Source organism: Mesoplodon bidens (genome assembly GCF_964165515.1).
Source record: "Mesoplodon bidens genome assembly, chromosome: 4".
In the NCBI taxonomy this organism is placed as follows: domain Eukaryota; kingdom Metazoa; phylum Chordata; class Mammalia; order Artiodactyla; family Ziphiidae; genus Mesoplodon; species Mesoplodon bidens.
The window spans coordinates 29,546,219-29,566,822 of NC_138160.1; the positions used below are offsets into that span (position 1 = coordinate 29,546,219).

The window sequence follows — 20,604 nt, forward strand, 5'->3', positions numbered from 1 at the left end:
ACTTTCTGAGATTTTGACTGTAAAATGTTTTATGAAATGGTAGTCATAATGAATGGTAGTTATAGTTTTAATATCCTCATACCTGACAAAATAGAAAGTTGTCACCTATTTTCGTTCCAAAAGTTTTAAAATTTTACTATTTTGTGAAATCCCTAAATTTTAAGGAACTACATTGGAAATGTGCAGCACAACACAACTTACTACAAAGTTGCACCCGTGGCAGACTGTAGATGAGAACTAAACTACTTTCTAAGCTCATTAGAAAGTAATGGGAAACAGCAATCTGGATAACAGTCCAATCAAACACCTGATGTTTCTAGCTGACCTAGTTAATAAGGTCATATACAACTTTTACATGCTTTTAAATTAGCTACTGGCCACTGAAATTTGAGGTAGGTAAGGTGGGAAAAAAAAATCTAGCCCAGATCAACTGTCCCACATACAAATTTTAATAAACGTTCATTAGCAAGCATGCAAAGTTTATGCAACCTGTTTCATAAGCTCAGTGAAGCCTTACTTCTCTGTTTCGGCAGTTTACCCACCACTTTCCATGAAAGGTCCACTTAGGGCAAACCTGACAATATTCCAGAGATGGGATTGTCCTAATCCATTCAGTAACAAGCAACCGGAAATCTTTGGACAAAATGGCAGGAAGTAAGACCATTTAGGGGGGGTCAAGCCTTATACACCAGGCCTAAGGGTACAGGCTACAGGCCTCACTAGATTCTTGTATCCTTTCCATGCAAGGATGGGGAACTACTCTGAAATAATTTAGTTCACATATCCTGAATACCTCTAGTTTTACCAATGAGAGCCACTACTATTAGCTATTATACTGATCAATGAGCTATTAATTTCCAAAAGAAAACCTACTTCAAACATTTACTCTGCTAATTACCGAAACTTCTGGCCATGACTAAGACGTGGATGCCAGAAACACCTGTAACAGCCGCCTGTGGCATTTCTGATTAGAGCACGAGCTGTCCACTGCTGGAGTGAGAAACCCACGGTACAGCTGCCAACTGCCTGGCGCAGGGGTGAACGTAGCCTGACACGTGGATAAAAACGCTACTAACACATACTTGGGAAAAGAGAAAATACTATACAATTTCCCTAATTTCTCAGGACCCAACAGCTTTTGTTTCACGTGGGGACAAGGGCCAGCAGTGTGAAGACAGGAAGGGGAGAAGGGAGTCTACACTGTTCTGAAAACCCCTCACCCTAAGCTACATGGAACACCAAATGCTGCCCTTTCAGCAACTGTAACTAATTCTTAGCAGGACTACTCGATAGCACCACAGAAATTCTGTGGCTTCTTGTAAAAATGATTATGTTACAAGACTTATTTTTATTAGAACAATAGAATTTAACAAATCATTTTATTTTTATTGTTTTGAATCATTCATTCTAGGTGGAAACACATCATCATCAAGTAGGGAATAAACGAATTAAAAAATGGAAAAAATAGGGGCTTCCCCGGTGGCGCGGTGGTTGAGAGTCCGCCTGCCGATGCAGGGGACACGGGTTCGTGCCCGGGTCCGGGAAGATCCCACATGCCGCGGAGCGGCTGGGCCCGTGAGCCATGGCCGCTGAGCCTGCGTGTCCGGAGCCTGTGCTCCGCAACGGGAGAGGCCACAACAGGGAGAGGCCCGCATACCGCCAAAAAAAATAATAAATAAAAAAATGGAAAAAATATTACCTACCTATTCCTGGTAAGCACAATTTTACTGGAAAGAATATGAGATAAACTTCAAACAGGCAAAGATAATCTTAAAAATAAGATTACAGTCTTCTATATGTGACACATGAACTGAATTTGTAGTCACCAAAGCATCCTGCTCTGCCTGAGGAAGTGCTCCTCCTAGTGGTCTTTCATAGGAACTTGAACAAAGTTAAACTAGACAAATAGAGCATGCATAAAAAGAAAATTCTTTATTAAGTCACACCTTGATGTCAGAGTGATTTAGAAAGAATTAAATTCATTAGTTTCTGAATTCTAAATAACTCCAGATACGTGCAGCTAAAATAATAGTCTTAAATGTGCAAAAAAGTCTTATTAAGTTGATACATGTTTTAAATTCTTTACAGGTTCAACTTGAAAAAAATACATTAGGTCAAAATAAATTCAAACCGAAATAATGGAATTAAATAGTGACTAATAATCTGAAAGTGGAGGTTCTTTCACCTAACAAATATTATTGCATCCTAGGTACTGTTCTAGGTACTAGACGTGCCAATGAAAAAAAGAACCGCCCTATTTTAAATTTAAAGGAAAACTGTAGTCCTTGAAGTGTTTACTGATTAAATATTTTCATAATTATGTTTTAGACTTGTTTTGATCTTGTGTTTATCCAGACAAAAAATATTTGGACATTTAGTAGATTTAATCATTTCCTTCTCAAACATATACTATACTTTACAAAACTCCAACTTCTTTTGTACCAGCTGGGCACCCTGAGATTGCCTGGAAGATTTATTAGTTATCAGGTACTCACCCTGGACTAGACACCCAGAATTGCACAAATTATACACGTGCCTGGAAGCAGTGCCTACATAATGTTCTGGAGGAGCTTTTCCCTGAAGTGCTTTGCTGAAACACTCTCCGAAGGCCAAAAGTGCCTGGCCACTGAGAGACACTGAGCTGTTTTCACATGGTGCAGAAACTTCATTTTAGTTATATACTTTTTCTAATAGAAAACAAGTTAGATAATTTAGTGTTATATTTTCTTAACCTACATACCACAAAATTATTTCATTGAAAACTACCTAAGAAAGTATAAAATCACTTAATAAATGGTTTTGTACACCTTGGTTTGATTGAGAAACTCTTATAGGCAAACAGAAGGTATCTAATAAGTACTTACTACACTGAACAGTTTTCAGAACAAGATGAAAATCTGTAACTTTTAAGACTATTTTATAGCCTGTTCACAGATGTCTTCAAAATGTACACTTGAAAAATAAATCATATAATTATTCAGACTTGTTTGACGAAGCCTAAATTTCAGAACATTTGTGAAGAAATCACAGTTAAAAGCAGTCACTTTGATGCAATTAAAGACTATTTTTAAAAAAGTATCCTTTAAAACAGTGATTCTCAAACTTGAGCACTTGTCAGAATCTCCTGGGGGGAAGCTTTTTAAACTACAGATTGCCCACCCCCAGAGTTACTGACAAGTTTCCAGGTGATCTAGGCACAACACTCTGAGAACCGTTGCTTTAAGACAGATTAGCCAGAATTCCAACTAGGGAGTGATGCCCGTATGCCATTGCTTTTTCTAACAGTAAATAAATAAAAGAACATTTCAGATATGGCTTCACCAAACTTTAAATTTTTAGACACTTGGAATGCCCTGCTGAAGTAGAATAAAACATAAAACTTACTCATCTTGGCTCATAACGATTCCCATGAGTTCGAAAGACAGAACCACAGGCTAGTCCAGTATTGGATAATCTGTGACTACGTGAAAACATTACTTATAAAATATACAGCAACTATTAGGGGGCAGGGACTTAGCTCCTATCTCTTCCATGCTTCTTCCCCTTAGAAAATCCAATAAGAAATCACAAAGAGTGCTACACTCAGAATGAGAACATGACCAATCATGAATGTGTACATAAATAGCACAGTGGATTGCCATACTTAAGACTAAGATTCAGGAACTTCTTCATCAGGACAGCAGTAATATTCCACAAAACATATTTGTCCATCTTCATTTCTAATCATATACTGTAATGAGAGGAACCCTCGGTTATCTGTTCGAATAGATACCTTACAAGATAGGACTAATGCCTTTGTAGAGGGTTTCAGTAAAGAAATCTTGTATCTGTAGAAAAATAAATAAAAAGCTGTTATTTGGATACACTTAAAGCAGTGCTCATAATTCCAAGTAAAGGACAAAAAATAGCCAAGAACTACCAAGTAGCAAATATAAGAATAAAATCAAATACTTGTCCAATTTGCTAGTATTTTCTCTTCATTTTAAAAATTTCATCCACTATTGCAATCCAAAATCCCCAAGTAAACCCAGCAACCTACTATTTATTTTTCTTAATGCTATACTTTTATCTACACATTGAAAGTTTTAAAAAATTTATTTAATAGAAACGTGGTATTTAACCTCAGCTTCATCACCAGTGGCAACCTCTATATTAAGAACTGACCTGTTGACCTGGGTCTGATTACAGTGAAATGATTCCATTAAATCAGAATCTTTGGGATAGTCAAGGTGGGAGCTTCCTGCATTCCCAAAAGTAGATAACCTATAGTAGAAAATGAGCAACTCGTTTATTCATTGGTCCAACAATAAGCCACATTAGGATCCAAATAAGAAAACACTTCCTTAAGAAGCTCATTCTGGTGAGTGAAACAGGTATGTAAACACTTGTTGACAAGACACTATAACAATTACATAATAAAGATTCCTGTAGGATGCTGTGGGAATACAGGAGAGCTAGCAACTAATACATGGCTTTGAAGAAAGCCAGTCACAAAAGGAATCCATAGAGGTTTGCCTCAATTTCATTACCTGAATTCTACTCTGATACTGTCCTTTCCTCCTCCTGAAATCAGAACCATGTAACAGGAGAGAGCTGGGGAGTGACAGAAGACCCTGGTCTTCATCAGCTGCAAGCCTGGGGTCCTGTTCCCTGTCTCTACTGCCCCACCAAGCAATTAGGGCTTTTCTGTACCCCAGACTGTTCTTCAGGCTGTTTTATGGTTTTCTTTGTTTTTCTTTGTCTACAAACTGCTGATTTGTCTACAAATCAGCAGTTTGTAGACAATTTATGAGTGTTTATATGTTTACTTAATCTGCATGAACGTATTGATCATTTGCTTTGGGGTTAACATGTGGATGGATGAGCACTATATGAGCACAGTGATAAAGACCTAGATGCTGGCTTTCCCCAGGATCCACCTTTTCTCTCTTCTAACATCACCTCTTTCTCTCAGCTATGTTGTCCATGCCCAGCCATGCTGATGGTCCCCAAATCTAAATTTCCAGTCTAGCCTGATCTCCTGAGCTCTAGATCTATATATCCAACTACTCCCTAGTGTCACAGGCTCCTCAAGTTCAACGTATCCAAAAAAAAATATTTCAACTTCCAGATCCCCACCATCAAATAATTTCCTGTATGGGAGATGAAAGATATCATGATCCATCTAGTTACTCATGCTGAGAGATCATTTAGATGGGGAGCCTCTGGAATACTGTTTAAGTGCCTGGAATTTTAATTCATATCACTGCTTAAGTAGGGTTCCACTGATTTCCATTTTGATTAACATTTTAACCAATCTTGAGCCAAATTTTTAACTGCCTAACCTATGAGAAAGGCCTGCAGTTCTTCTAAAGTAGATACAAAAAGAACAATTACACCTCTCATACTATATGTATTTAACTCCTTTACTCTTTAATATTCTGAAATATTTCAAAAGAGAAGACATTTAAATTCTCTCTCTAAATTGATTCTAATCATGAAAAGAGTTTTGCCATTTCACAATCTGTTGGGTCAAAACATGAGAAGCAGCTTGATAGTTTTTGACACTGTATTCCTGATGAAAATTGCCCTCTCTTAGGAAGCTCACCTCTACCATTCCTGCCTAAGTGCTGGTTCCCTAAGTATTTATGTATACTATTTTGGAACTTAATGGCATGTAATTTTGTTCCCTCTGAGCTGTTTCACATATATCCTTGTCACCTTGATTTTAAGCTGTTCCTTCCTGTAGTGCTTAATAAGGCAAATGTGCACACAGTAGGTGATCAATAGATACTTAGAGTGAATGAACCATGTATGGAAAATACCTATTTCCTTTTGCATCCTGTACTAACTTGAAATGAAAGAAAAAGAGATGCCGTATACTACAAACACCTTTTCCAAAAGTTTAAGCCCAATTTTCCTCACAATGCAACCTATCTCCAACAGTTAAGTAGTACAACAATGAAAGGACCACTAGGTTATGAACTAGGAGACTGGGCTACTCTTCTAGAAACCAACACTACCTATGAAGCTTTAAACAGTGAGTTCATCTTTCTGGGTCTTCCTAGTGTCCTGACCTAAAAAAGTATGAAGTAAGAGTAAAAGCTCTCTGAAGTTCTGAAAATTCTAGTAACCTGGATAATAAAAATTCTGCATCCTAAGCAAGTGTGTAAGTAGGGAGATGGAGTAAACTACATTAACTATCACTATACTGCTTTCAAGTACCTGAAATACGGTTTATCTGGAGACATCGTGATCTGTAGGACCTCACTTGTCATATCCAATTCGGAAAACGCTTCACGGAGTCCCTCTGACTGCAGAATAATTTTATTAATGACATTGGTGCTGCAGAAATCAAAATCCAGAGTCTCCTCGGGCTCCTGAGTATTGATTTTACAGACTGTCACCACGCCTCCTTCTTCCAGAAACAGCATCAAAGGGTAACCATAACCTTGGTAACACATCCTAAGTGCAGTTAAAGTCCCTGCAATGGAAACAAACCATACTTGGGGCTTAGCTTTTTACCTCTGGGTTCAGCTTCTCCTCAAATGATGCCTAAAACTCCTCAAGAATATCTTATCCTGTCCATTTCTAGCATATATGTATGTATATCCTTATAAGAAGGGATCACATCTTCCCTGATGATAGCTGTCTGTAGACAATTCCAAAAATAACTGTAAAAAATTGGGAACAAAATGTAATGGAACTCTTTGAAATCGTTTTCCAGGTTGCCAAAAAACACCTCAGAAATAGTTAGCTGATTATATATATACAACTTCAGGATGGAGAATCTATATGGTCCAATACTTCATGTAATAACTGTTGTGGAACAGGCTATGCTATTAGTGAACGTTCAATTTGTGCAACGATGGATTGCTTTGATATTGTCTTACTATAACATCAGTGTATTCACTGTGATAAGGACCCTTCCAACCTTTTCTTTTGGGAGATAGTCTTTACATTTCCTCAAATTTTAAGGTCTAATTGGGAGAAAAAGGATGGTTACTGGTGGTTAGGGTTTTACCTCTGCAAACCACTAGAGAGAAGGAGGAATATGACAGGACACTCCAGTTCCTCTTCCTTACTGGGTGGAGAACCACAGTGAGGAATGGGGGAAGGCAGATGCTTTTATGGAAAACTAGCTGGGGAACACTGCATTAGAAAATATAATTTTAACCAGTTCCAATAATAATGGAATTGTCATTACAAAATTAAAATATATTTTCTAGAAGACCATAACTGAATTTTCCCTAGCAAATATCCAGATTCCTTTCCTATGAAATAAAAAATCATTCTTCTAGGGATTCCTTGTTGTTTTATATCTAGAGCAACCAAATTCACTATTCCTAAAAATATATAAATATTTTAAAGGAAAGCATTTAAGAAAATAAACATAATGTATAAATAGAGATTAAAGAAAAAAGCAAACAAATTTCGAACACAGTAAACTGGGAGTCAGGACAATTGGTATCTATTCTGCCACTAACTGTAATTCTAGACAAGTTAGAAAAAAGCAATTAAAACATATTTCTCAATGTTAAAGATATTTAAGACATGTTCAAAGTCTTCTTTTGATTAGTTCAAATTTAAAATCCTAAAATCTTCATAAATTAAAAAAAAAAGATGAATGTAAATACTTTTGCAAATATGAAAAGAACCGTAAGCACACTTTCTATTAACACTGTGAAAAATCAGAATCCATGATTGTGGCAAATGAAAAATAAATTGGCAGTTAATTTTCTAAACAAATGTTTATATTACTTATATTCTAATAACTTTGCCTGTATTTTTCTAACCATTCTATATAATGCTTTTATGTTATAATGATAATAAAATAGTTCACCTGGCATAGGGCTTGATCCAAAAATAGATAAACAGTCTAAAAGGATGGTTAAATTAATTCGAAAAGTAACAGACTCTTCTTGAACTCTAAACTCTTGAAATATTCCAGCCTATGAAAAAAAGTAAATGTGAAAATGTATATATATTAAAGAATGAGAACTCACATATAAGGTTCTAGATTTCACTTTATATGTTTTTAAAATAACAATATTGTGCTAACCCCATGAAAATAATTTCTGATTATCAATCAAAACATCTTAAACTTTTTCAATTGTGATCCATTAGAATACTGCTACTCAACAGTTGAAAGTGTAACTGATTTCAGTACCGTGAGAAACTTTATGAAAGGTCCTTCATCTAGCTTCTTGGAGCTAAACTATCCTCCACATGACTCTCCCTTGTCTCCATTTTGTGCCCATCAGTTCGGCGAAGGTCATTTGGAAAACAGCCAATTAGATACCGCATGAGTCATACTGGTTTTCAATTTCTTTTGAGGACAGGAACCATGTCTTATTTATCCCTCTGTACCTGAGGTCATAATGTGCACTTAGGTGTTCTAAAAAAATGCTGAATTAAATCTGAAATCCTATCTGAACCATACAAATATTACTTTGTAAGAACAAATAGATTATTACCACTACAAGGAAAAAAATTAATAATAGGAAGGTAGTGCAAAAGAGCATATACTATGGAAACAAATGTTCTGGGTTCTCATCCCAACTATGCCACTTGCCAGCTGCAGGACAGTTGGCAACATAAAACACTCAGAAAAGTGCTCGCCTATAGTTTAGCTTAATATATTTTACACATTATTATTATTAACCATTATCTCTGTAAAACACGATGGGGAAAGAATTTGTTACCAGAAGAGAAAAATAATTCAAATAATGATATTTTGTTCTCTAACTTAAATGATGTCTATTAAGACTCTCGGAATTCACTGAGCTGGGTGAAGAATATCATATGTCACAGGCTTAAAGGTGCCTACTTCCATACCTGAATAAAAGCATTTGCTTGTACACACTTTGCGTTTTCCACTGTAACCTTGATTCCATTTTTAGTAGCGAAACACGTGGCATGTTCTCGGAAATGAATGGCCTTCAAGACAGTGGAGAGATTCCTGACGTTGTCAAGGCTAGCCACTAAGCTGTAATCATTCTCATCTGGGATCTGCTGGGTTAGGAGGGGCATGGTCCACGGCGCATTCGGCCCCGAGGGATGTTCCAGGTGCCAACACCCGCTCCCGCGGGGTCACGAAACACCTGATGAGATGCGACAGATAAAACTCCGCGTCAGTGCTGACGAGGCCCGCGATTTCAACGGGCTCTGAGCCGAGTGCAAGATGTCTAGACGTTGGACTCGGCGGAGCAGGGACTGAACCCCACCTCTCTGCCACTTAACTGTCTCTAACTTGGGGGGAAATTACTGTCTGTAAGCTACGGTTTCGTCGTCCTTACTAAGGAGACAGTAACACACGAAAAGTTAAGAAAGATAAAAATAGGCCAACTAACATGGTCATTCGGGGCCAGCTTCAACCAAACTGGGGCTACGTATCCCCAGGGTCGGTTTTGAGGTGTCCCGCACCTCCAACCTTACTCCTAACAGAACAGGCGATAGAGGGGCGGCCTTGAGTCCTCGGAAGGTCCTCGAAGAGTCCTAGACAGCGCGGCTCACCAGCCCACGGCACCCGCTTACTAGTCTCGGGATCCCGAGCACCCAAACCTTACCTTTGCGCCGGGACAGGACGCAGCTCCCGGAACACTGGGGAAGTGGAGCGTCTCCCGCCACTCTTTTCAGATGGGCCGACCAGCTCGGCCACCGTCACCATAGAGATAGACGAGGCCTAGAGAGCCGAGCGAGCCGTACCACAGAGACGGGAAAGAGGCACCATAGAGCAGGAGGAGGACTGCCGAGCCCGAGCCCCGGGACCATAGAGATGGGAAAGCGGAGCGAGCGGCTGAGCCGGAAGGAAGGCCTAGAGTGAAGGCGGAGAGTAAGATGGCGGTGGCCAAGAGGAAACGGCGTGGAGGCCCGGCGTTTCAGGCGAAAAAGCTAAAAAGAAACGAAAAAGATGCTAAGACGCCTGCTAAGCCGAGCGACGTAGCAGAGGAGGCGGAGGAGGAAGAGAGAGATCGTATTCCAGGCCCGGTTTGCAAGGTTAGAGGAGGCTCTACGGCCGTGGCTTCACGCGCCTTCGTTGGGGCTGCTTACCACATGATGGCTCTGCGGGTTTCCGAGTTGCACGGGTGTTTCGGGAGCTCGGTCCCATGTCTCCCGGCGGGACCCCCTACAGCGTTTACATTTAACCATCGTGCACGTGGCCGCAGTCTTGGAGGCTGCGGGCTGAGCAACAGGGCGGACTTCTGAGCTCTTACCCGGCTCACAGGAAGCGACTTACGGGGACTCAGTTACAGTGTTTGGTCTTCCAGTTACTCCAGTTTTTGTTGTCGTTGGAGGATAGTACTTTTTCCCTAAAGTTGTTTCTCGCTCTCGAGTATATCCCTTCCAGTGATGAATTCCAGTGAATCCCTTCCAGAATTCCACATTCTGCCATAATGAGCTGCGGTCAGTTAGGGATCCTGAAGCTTGTTATGCGGTCGTTTAAAAGTTGCTCTTCTTTGGGACTATGATTTTGACTTGTTTGATCTTTAACTCTCAAGGGGTAACGAAAACTGGAGTAGATAGTATGACCTTTACGTATATTCAACAGAGTTTTAACGTGCCAGGCATGTAAGCTGTTAGGTTTCCCCTGCTTTGGGATTGCAAAACTAGAACATGACCACTTCCTTCTAACATGTTGGAGTTTAGAAGAAAACTAAGAACTCATATGAGTTGATGGTTTTTTTTTATTCAAAAGAAGGCGAACACAAGTTGTTGGACTTAACTTTCAGTCAACTGAGAGCTCTGTAAGCTAGATCAAGATACTGTGGAGACAAGAATTGTGTTTGATTTATTAATTTCTGTCTCCCCCCGCTCCCAAGCGTAAACCTCTTGTCTACCACGTAGTGAGTGATAGATCAGTGACCCTTTGTGGTGGAGTGGCAAGCACTGGGAAAGGAGTTAGCTTTTAGTAATGAAAGCTGAGCTTGACTTCTAGCCCTGATATTAATTATCAGGGACGTTTTGAACTCTTTGCTCACCTGCAAATTAAGAGCAAGGAAATGTGATTTACTGTTTGTGAAGAATAAGCTGGACTTCTTGTAGATTTTCTGTAAATGTTCGCGTTCTCACTCTTCCCTTTAAGAGCTAGAAAGAAATATGATAGTAGCAATGATCTGAGTCACAATATAAAAAATATTTCTGAAGTGCAAGAGATAAAGATTACTTTAGGATAACCAGGTAAGGGATCATGAAGGATTTAGCCTTTGAGCTGGATCCCAAGGTAAGGGCAAAATTCTGATATTCAAAAACGAGAGGGAACAATGTTAGAGGGAGAGAGCGAGAGAGAGAAAAAAACTAATCAAAGGTGTTGAAGTGGACGAAATGCTGACAGTTTAAAAAGTACAGCCAAATTGGCTAAAGTGTAGGGTTTATTTGGGGCAATAGTGAGGTAGAAATATAGATGTATTTTAGAACCCAGTGTTAAAGCTGTGTCATTTTGGACTTTGTTTAGAAAACCTTGGAAGGTAAAGATGTGATTGGAGCATGTAGGCGGTAGTCTGCCTTGTATGTTGGAGGAGCTTCTGGCTGGAAAGACCAGCATTTAGAAGATGTGCAATTGATATGAGATTAAGAATCTGAAGCTTGAAGGCAGTATCACTAGGAGAGGACTAAGTTGTTGCAAAGAGAGATTGGTAGCATTTACTAGTGCTTATGATGTGAGAGAACAAGGGCCAACAGAAGAGTCAAAGCATGGGGGACTGAAAGGATGGTGACATCATCAGAAAAATAAATAGCAAGGAAATTTACCGGATTTTAAGGGTTGGTATTCTAGAGTTGAATTTGAGGTAAGCCAAATACTTGGATTATTAGGGCTAGAAATAGAAAGAGTTCCTTACCTTTCTGTAGAGTTAGTTGCCAGTCAAAGCTGTGAGAATGATTATGAGAACTCTGTCTTGGAGAGATCAGAAATAAAAAAGAGGGCTAAGAAGGAATCTTTAGAGTCAGGAGGAGGAATTGGAGAGATTGAAGAAAAAAAAACAAAAAGAAGGGAAGCCAAGGAGATTTCTGGGTAGCAGCTGGGGTCAATGAGTGCTACAGAGATATTGGATTAAAGGTTAAGGTCAGGATTGTTTGGCTTGCTGCATGGATGCTTAATCTGTAAACAAACAAGATAGACTCACTATGAAATGTTAAAATTCATCTCACTTTTTTTTCTTTAGGGCAAGTGGAAAAATAAGGAACGGATTCTCATCTTTTCTTCCAGAGGAATAAATTTCAGAACAAGACATTTAATGCAAGACTTGAGAATGTTGATGCCTCATTCTAAAGCAGGTACCTTTATATCATATACTTTAAAATTTTGTATTTGTAAACTTGCCTGTTTATATGTTTTCACTTCGAGTCACACTTTGTTCGTTCACCATGTCAGGTAAAGAACCATGACTTCTCAGAAGTGTATGTTCAGTGCCAAGATTTTTCCAATTAATATTTTGTTAGAAATTCTTTGCAAAATTCATTAAACATTCTCTTCACTTTCTTAAACAGATATCCCAACTAGCAAAACATTTCTTAAAGGTCCAGGAATGCGTTCAGTGTAATGTTCTCAGAGGTCATGAGCTGGTTTGTCCTTCTAAATGATTTGGGACTGCCATGTATTGCTTTCTGTATTTTAAAAAAACTTTTTATTAAAAACCTTGATGCGCCAGGAGTAGGATTTCAAGCACCTTCAAGTTGGGACTCAGTCTGGTCCTAAGTGCCAAGCTTTTCTTTTTAGTAATGGGGTATCTTACAGGCAAGTGAAGAACACCTAGTTTGGGCTTTATAACTGTGACAACGCCCTCATGCAGGTGTTTTTGTGCCTGTGTTGGGAGGTGCTTTTGATTTTAATTCTAGGTAATAACTTCGTTCTTTAGTTCTTCAGTGTTTCTCAAACTGAGGTCTGCTGTTAATCTTCAGGCCTCTGAAACTAATGAGAGAATTTTAATTTATGAGCTCTAAATGTGGTTTGTGAGAATTTTCCCATTTTTGAAAGGGATTCATAGAATTCAGGCATGCCTCTTTTTATTGCGCTTCGCTTTATTGCAATTTTTTTCCGTATTTGAAGGTTTGTGGCAACCCTGTGTCGAGTGAGTTTCTTGGTGCCATTTTTTCAGTGGCATTTATTTGCTCACTTTGTGTCTGTGTCACATTTTGGTAATTCTTGCAATATTTCAAACTTTTTCATTGTTAGCATTTTTTAGCACTAAAATATTTTTAAATTAAGGTATGTACATTGTTTTTTTAGACATAATGCTATTGTATACTTAACAGACTACAGTATAGTATAAACGTAACATTTATATGCACTGGGAAACCAAAAAAATTTGTGTGCCTCACTTTATTGCGATATTCGCTTTGTTACGGTAGTCTGGAACTGAACCGGCAGCATCTCTGAGGTATGTCTGTACACAAGTAAGAGACACTGCTTAGAGCTTTATAATTCTTGAGGACTATTTTTAATCACTCATGTTTACATTTCTAAAGAACAAGATTTTTAAAGAGGTCATGTGTTTTCAGGTCTAATTATTTTGAAGATCAATAAAATCTCATTTAAACTGAAGATTATAAAAATACTTAATATTTAATTTCCTAGAAAGTATGTGTGACTTGATTGAAGTAGCTTTGAAATTTTTTGTTTACTTACCTTTTTTTCTTTTTATAGATACTAAAATGGATCGTAAAGATAAGTTATTTGTGATTAACGAGGTAATTTTAGTTAATTTTAATTAAAGTAAAATATTCTAGCAACATTGTATTTAGGAACACAATATTTGGAACACTAGAAATAGTTCATTTAAAAAACAAGTCATTCAGTGACGTTTAAGTTTTGTATAAGATACGCAAATTTTATGAACTTTAATTATCTGCCTTTTAAAGTTTTATAGTACTCGTTGTCTATTTCACACAGTTTAGTGCTTCAGTATATATTATTTCTTGATCATTCTTATATTTGTCTTCTCTCAACAAGCATACTGAAATTTCCTGAGGACAAGGATTATCTCATCCTTCTTTTTCTCATTATGTCTAGTACAGTAGTGCTAAATTCATAGTAGGTACTCATACAAATTATCAACGTAAATAAAATAAAAAGCCCATTAAATATTTTTAAAAACTCATTGAAAAGTATTTTGCCAGTTTTAAAAGTGGTGCATGTGATATTTGCTCTTGAGATATTACAAACTAGTAATATGTTAAATTTTCAAAGTATTGTTGAAGACTGAACTTGGGTTTTTAGAGCAGATTTTCTTTTAAAACTTAGAAGAATTGTTTTAAGTCGATTCTCTTTAGCTATTAGAAAGGCGTTATTTATTTAGCACAAATGTTTGAAATGCTGCTCTATCATGGCATTATTCTATAGACACAGCGTTTTTAAAAATGCCCCTGTCATCGTGGAGCTTACATTCTAATGGGGGAGACAGGCCGTAAACAAGTAGTGTAGTTTCAAGTGAAGATAGGAGAAATAAACAGGATATAGGTTGCCAGCAACTAAAGCTCACAACTTAGTGTGTAGTTGTGTTTATTGTAAGACCAGTAAGGAACAAAAGCATTGGACTAAAGAATTCTTAAACCTCAGGTAGTGTACATGTATTAGTTTTTGAACACTACAATAATATAGGACTTCATTCCTTTTGTATATTTCTCAATTGTGACTTTGTAAATCTTTAAGACGTTGAAGTTTAATTCAACTTGAAATGGGTTTTGTATACTTGCCTTTCACCAGCTCCTTAGTGATTTTACAGAACCAAATCACAGAAATGGTAGTACAGATGAGGAAGAAAAAACAGATTTCTTGAGCTTAAAATCAAAAAGCTAAAGAGTTAAAAATCAAAGTAACCATTATAAAGGATGTTTTTGGTTCTGTAAGGACTGTATTTTTCTACAGTTGGTGAGGCTAATTGTAATGTGCTTTATCCCTGGGGCATTTGTTTTAAATCTTTGTAGTTTGTACACAGGACCATGGTCAGAACAAGAGGTTCCCCAAGGGAGGCCAGTAAAAATGCTAGGCCAGAAAGAGTAGCTGCTTCCACCAAAGAGGTGGGCAGAGCACAGTTTACCTTGGACAGAACACCTAAGAGGAACTTTAAACGTTTCCATGAACAGATTTACCTTGATTTAGATCTTTGTAGCCTATTAACCTGCTTAAGTATTTTTGAAGGCATCTAAATATTCATTGCATTGAATTGCTTTAGATCTTATTTTTATTATCCACTTCATTTTTCTATACTTTGCTCCTTTCAGGTTTGTGAAATGAAAAACTGCAATAAATGTATCTATTTCGAAGCTAAGAAAAAACAAGATCTCTATATGTGGTAAGAGAATGTATTAAATAAGATTAGAGAATATGTGAATATTATTAGCACATTATGGTGTCTTCTAAACTGAAGTGGTAGTAAGCTTTTACTACGTTCTAAATTTTAATTAGTTGAAAAAGCTTTTATATTTTTTAGGCTTTCAAATTCACCTCATGGACCGTCTGCTAAATTCCTTGTTCAAAATAGTAAGTTGACTCAATTTAAAAGTTTTTGTGAGAAAATTGAAAACAATCTTTTGGGATAATCGTGCCAAAGTTATAACTATTTTTGTTGCTGTTGTAATTTTTCTAGTTCATACCCTAGCTGAGCTAAAGATGACTGGAAACTGTTTGAAAGGTTCTCGGCCCCTCTTGTCTTTTGATCCTGTAAGTTTCTCATTTAGTGTATGAGGTCTAATTTTCTTACTGTGCGTGGTTGCTTTTTGGTGGTTGCTTTTTGGTTGTATAAATCAATTTAGTTAATATAAAAACACAAACAATTTTAAACGAAACTAATGTTGTCAAGTAATATGTTCACTCTATTTTTATAGGCTTTTGATGAATTACCACATTTTGCTTTGTTAAAAGAACTCTTAATTCAGGTAAATATCTTTACTAGAAACTATTTTTAGTAAAATATTATAAATGAGTGTCTTCCTTTTAACTTAGCTATCTAAAGCACACATGGTATGTCATAGAATACGGAACTAATGTGTCCTTTTTCCCACTAGATCTTTAGTACACCACGGTATCATCCCAAAAGTCAACCATTTGTGGACCATGTGTTTACGTTCACTATTTTGGATAATAGGATATGGTTTCGGAACTTTCAGGTTAGCTTTAATTAACTTTTAATTATACTTTGAAATAAATTAGGATATATTGCTTTTATAGACATGGAAAATGCAAATGATAAATTCTTTTCTTTTCTTTTCCGTCGCTTTCTTTTCCCCACAGACTTGTAGTAAATAACCTTTATCTCATAACTTAGGTTCATGGCTATCAGCTAATATGGTGTATGGATTTTCTAACAAGCCACTATATATTGAGTAAAATATAAGTTTCTGTTCCAAGAGGTTAGAATCTACCAGGGGTGAGGTGGGGTTTAAGACTTTGAAAAACATAACCCCTGTAGGAAGCATTCAATGAGAACTATTAGATGAGTCATACAGTGGTTCATCCAGGAGGAGAGAGGTGATTCTGGAAATCTGTGGAGAGGTGGAAGAGAGCAGCAAGGCAAAATTTCAGACAGCTTATGAAGTAAACTGGGCTCTTTTCTGCACGTTGTTGTTATATTGGATACTTTGCAGTGTGAGTTAAACATATCCCCTTCTTAGCCCCTGAGGGCAGGCATACCTTAACCAACTATAGTAATATTTGTAGTTCAGAAGTTGTCTCTTAATTCCACAGTCAGTAACCATTCAAAAATAAATTTTGCCAATGTCTTTTTATCTGCCTTTTAATCTAATTTGAATTAAATTTATAAAAACAATTTAGGGGTTGATTTAAATTTTGAAAGGGTGCCCCATAGGGTGCTTTAATCCATTTTGTTATCATGGTTGCAGTTTGTTTGTTTTTATTTATTTATTTATTTATTTATTTATTTATTATTGATTGATTGATTGATTGATGGATTGATTGCGGTCCGCGGGCGTCTCACTGCTGTGGCCTTTCCCGTTGCGGAGCACAGGCTCCGGACGCGCAGGCTCAGCGGCCATGGCTCACGGGCCCAGCCGCTCCGCGGCACGTGGGATCTTCCCGGACTGGGGCACGAACCCGTGTCCCCTGCATCAGCAGGCGGACCCTCAACCACTGCGCCACCAGGGAAGCCCATGGTTGCAGTTTTAAATATTCATTTAACCACAATTTTTCAAGAAGATGCACATTGTGAGAAGCAAGATACAGACCAAATTGAAGTGACTCAATTTTAAAAACACGCTGAAAAAACATTTATATTTTCCTATGACAACTATCTGTAACCAGTAATGTATTTCAGAAAGTATCGATGATTTGGCACTTGTCAAGTTTCACTTCCACCTTAACTTCATTGGTTATCAGTTCTTTTAGGCACATTTGTAATGAGGATATAGCCTGTATACGTTTTAGGAGTAGTATATCCAAACCAAAATGAAATGTTTCCTTTTTATTAAAGATCATAGAAGAAGATGCTGCTCTTGTAGAAATAGGACCCCGTTTTGTCTTAAATCTCATAAAGATTTTCCAGGGAAGTTTTGGAGGACCAACTTTGTATGAAAATCCTCACTACCAGTCACCAAACATGGTAAGCTGTTTTTGTTCAGTGGTCCTTGATGTCCCAGAACTCTTGGGCCAAAATAATTCTGTCAAGTAACTATTCTGTTAACTGTGAAACTGAATTTGGTTTTTGCTGCATACAGTCTTACAAATTGCCTTTTTTTTGATGACACAGGGTGAAGGGAAGTAGGGTTCATAAGTGAATGTCTTTGCCATATATAAAATGTTTATTTTTATTTCAAAAGCACCTTTAATATTTTTTTGTTTCTAGCATCGGCGTGTCATAAGATCCGTCACAGCTGCAAAATACAGAGAGAAACAGCAAGTGAAAGATGTGCAGAAGCTGAGAAAGAAAGAACCAAAGACTATTCTTCCCCATGATCCCACTGCAGATGTTTTTGTTACACCAGCTGAGGAAAAGCCGATAGAAATACAGTGGGTAAAACCAGAGCCAAAAGTCGATTTGAAAGCAAGAAAGAAAAGGATTTATAAAAGGCAAAGGAAAATGAAACAGAAGATGAACAGTGGGAATGCAAAATGAATCGATGGATAACTAGTTTGTTCTCATTTGTTTTATATTTATTTTATGTTCAATGTGTAAGTACTTTTATTGTTCGGGACGACCTTATATCTAATTAGTGTGACATTTAAAAGAGAAAAATTAAGATTTTGTGGCTTCGGGGGGTCGGGTCCTATGTTTTTCTAAATAAAAGATCACCAGAACTCTTCACTTAATTTCTGTTTTTCTTTTCAAAGCTTGTTTGTATTATTAAAAACTTAGCACACTTAAGGTTTAGGCCTGCTCTCTTGGATTAAAATTTTGAGTTTAGCAAAGCTGAAATTCAAACATTTATCAGATCATTATTACATGTAAAACAGCATTAGGCACTTGGAGAGCATACTTTCAGGTGGTAAAGTTGGGGTAGACTGCTAGAAGGGAAAGCATCTTACTGAGGTTTGAGTCCCTGAGTCACAAATCAGTGAGGCCCCAGAAAAGCCAACCTCTCATCTTGTTTTCTTACCTTGAAAAGGTATGCTAAAAATACTTAGGTTTTGGGCTTCCCTGGTGGCGCAGTGGTTGAGAGTCCGCCTGCCGATGCAGGGGACACGGGTTCGTGCCCCGGTCCGGGAAGATCCCACATGCCGCGGAGCGGCTGGGCCCGTGAACCATGGCCGCTGAGCCTGCGCGTCCAGAGCCTGTGCTCCGCAACGGGAGAGGCCACAACGGTGAGAGGCCCGCGTACTGCAAAAACAAAACAAAACAAACAAAAAAAACCTTAGGTTTTGCAAATCAAATGAGTTAATATATGTGTTGAAAGCCTTTTGTAGATTACAAATTTAATTTAGAAGCAGTGCCTGTAAATTACTTATCCAATTAACAGTAAAAGGAAGAAAAACAGGACAGTTGTTAAGAGGGCACCAGAAGATTTGAATTTCTCCTGTTACGAAAGAACTTTACTTGAAGTAAAGAGCACTGGGCTTACCACCCTGGAAGTCGATTAGTAATGGAAAGACAAGATTCTGGGTGCAAGTGGCCAGGGATAGGGGTCATGCATGTGGTGTTTTGTCACCCACTAATTTCATGCTAATCATTTTCTCCTGTCTTTCTGCAGCGTGGTCAGTAATTCCATAGTATTCCACTCTGTCTAAGCAGTCCCTTGTTGGATATTTGAGTATTTCACTTTTATCTTTTTCTGGTATAGATGCTTGCAGCAAACTTTCTATAGAGAGTTTTTACAATATTTGTGGTTTCCTATAAGTAGAACTGTGGTCAAAAATTATGAACCTGTTTCCGTAAATATTGTACCTCACCAGAGGTTAGTGTTCATTTCCTTACACCCTTGCTGAGATAATCTTTGTCAATTTGATAGGTAAAAAATGAATACTGTTTTTTGGCTATGTACTGGGTTTTCTTTTGTGACTAGTCTTTTGTGTGGTAGTTACATGCATTTGTAAGGGCTCTTTTATATAGTGAGGTTTTTCTAGGCATCTTTCCTAGTTTGTCACTTGGGTTTTGATTTTGTCTTTATTTTAGATCTGTGTAGGTAGAATGATCAGTTTTTCCATTTCACTTTTTCCTAATTTTCTGCTAAGAAAGGCCTTCTTGAGTGTATAATTAGGCTACTTTATCTTGAAATGGTCTAAGTTAAGCTACTTACCTTGAAATTTAAGTAAGTCAGAGGTTCACTTGAAATATTCAGTACTTGTATGTGGCTAATGAAAGGCAAGTCTGGTTAAGTGCAGGGGAAAAAAGGCCATTATTTAAGCGATAGAATATAGGCTGAAAATTAGCTGTATATTTCCCTTTCGTAATCATTTATGTGGATAACTCATTTGAATGAGAATTCCTCATCTCCCAAGTCCATGTTCATTTAGAAGTCAGCCTGTTTAGTGAAGATCTTCTTTAGACTGAAATTTATATGCAGTGTAATTGTCTTTAAAGTTTGATACAATGTTATAAGTAAAAATAGATCCCTTTTTCCCTCAGGAGGAAAAAAAGAGGTAGCAAAACCAGATGGAGTTGGAGGAAGAAAAAAGTACTTTGTTTTTTCATTTTTTGTCCAACCCCCCCTTGCCTAATTCCATTCTCAGATGGGGAAAGGTCCTGTTTTTCATTGCACTCAAACTTCTCAATCCCTACCTATTACCAATTTACATTCCAAGACCATATAGTATCTTCCTTCTTTGGAAAAGAGGCAAGTATGAATTTTGAGTAGTGCGTTGGACAGTGTTGTGCCTAGAAACTTGATGAGGTTTAGAGTTGGTTGGTTTTGATTGTGCAGGGGGCAGGGTATTAGGGAAGAAAGGGACAGCTTCCTAAACTTTGGATACCCAACCCTGTACAATAGTTATTTGTTAGCAACAGAGCCAACCCTTCTCTCTAACCGTACGTGGTTGACAAAGACAACCTACATCTAACAACTGATACATGTAAACATTCCACATTACAGTGAAATATTCTGGTGTACTGAGGCATTTAAAAAACTATTTATTTATTTATTTTTGGCTGTGTTGGGTCTTTGTTGCTGTGTGCGGGCTTTCTCTAGTTCCAATGAGCGGGGGCTACTCTTCATTGTGCGTGGGCTTCTCATTGCGGT

General features: G+C 37.7%; 2 protein-coding genes across 2 annotated transcripts; one reads left to right on the forward strand and one right to left on the reverse strand.

Annotated features, from left to right (window-relative positions):
• Positions 1 to 428: 428 nt before the first annotated feature.
• RAD1 (RAD1 checkpoint DNA exonuclease) lies at positions 429 to 9,636 on the reverse strand. The gene is made up of 6 exons (XM_081230583.1): positions 9,549 to 9,636; positions 8,818 to 9,083; positions 7,823 to 7,931; positions 6,205 to 6,463; positions 4,165 to 4,263; positions 429 to 3,827 (listed from the first exon to the last, which is right to left on the reverse strand). Exons 2-6 carry the CDS (start codon positions 9,010 to 9,012, stop codon positions 3,650 to 3,652), a joined length of 840 nt encoding a protein of 279 aa, XP_081086709.1. The 5' UTR covers positions 9,013 to 9,083; positions 9,549 to 9,636; the 3' UTR covers positions 429 to 3,649.
• A 171-nt stretch (positions 9,637 to 9,807) lies between these two features.
• Positions 9,808 to 18,236, forward strand: BRIX1 (biogenesis of ribosomes BRX1). The gene is made up of 10 exons (XM_081230582.1): positions 9,808 to 9,978; positions 12,144 to 12,255; positions 13,625 to 13,668; positions 15,202 to 15,272; positions 15,411 to 15,460; positions 15,567 to 15,640; positions 15,805 to 15,855; positions 15,985 to 16,086; positions 17,406 to 17,534; positions 17,778 to 18,236. Exons 1-10 carry the CDS (start codon positions 9,820 to 9,822, stop codon positions 18,045 to 18,047), a joined length of 1,062 nt encoding a protein of 353 aa, XP_081086708.1. The 5' UTR covers positions 9,808 to 9,819; the 3' UTR covers positions 18,048 to 18,236.
• Positions 18,237 to 20,604: the final 2,368 nt, after the last annotated feature.

What these genes read in the sequence shown, in the direction of transcription:
- RAD1 (XM_081230583.1), bottom strand. Translation starts at nt 9,012, where the DNA reads ATGCCCCTCCTAACCCAGCAGATCCCAGATGAGAATGATTACAGCTTA. An exon ending in AAGCAAATGCTTTTATTCAG is followed by an intron (nt 7,932 to 8,817) that starts GTATGGAAGTAG and finishes TTTTTTTCATAG; the next exon opens with GCTGGAATATTTCAAGAGTT. An exon ending in CCAGATAAACCGTATTTCAG is followed by an intron (nt 4,264 to 6,204) that starts GTACTTGAAAGC and finishes TTTCTACTATAG; the next exon opens with GTTATCTACTTTTGGGAATG.
- BRIX1 (XM_081230582.1), top strand. Translation starts at nt 9,820, where the DNA reads ATGGCGGTGGCCAAGAGGAAACGGCGTGGAGGCCCGGCGTTTCAGGCG. An exon ending in CCCTCTTGTCTTTTGATCCT is followed by an intron (nt 15,641 to 15,804) that starts GTAAGTTTCTCA and finishes CTATTTTTATAG; the next exon opens with GCTTTTGATGAATTACCACA. An exon ending in ACTACCAGTCACCAAACATG is followed by an intron (nt 17,535 to 17,777) that starts GTAAGCTGTTTT and finishes TTTTGTTTCTAG; the next exon opens with CATCGGCGTGTCATAAGATC.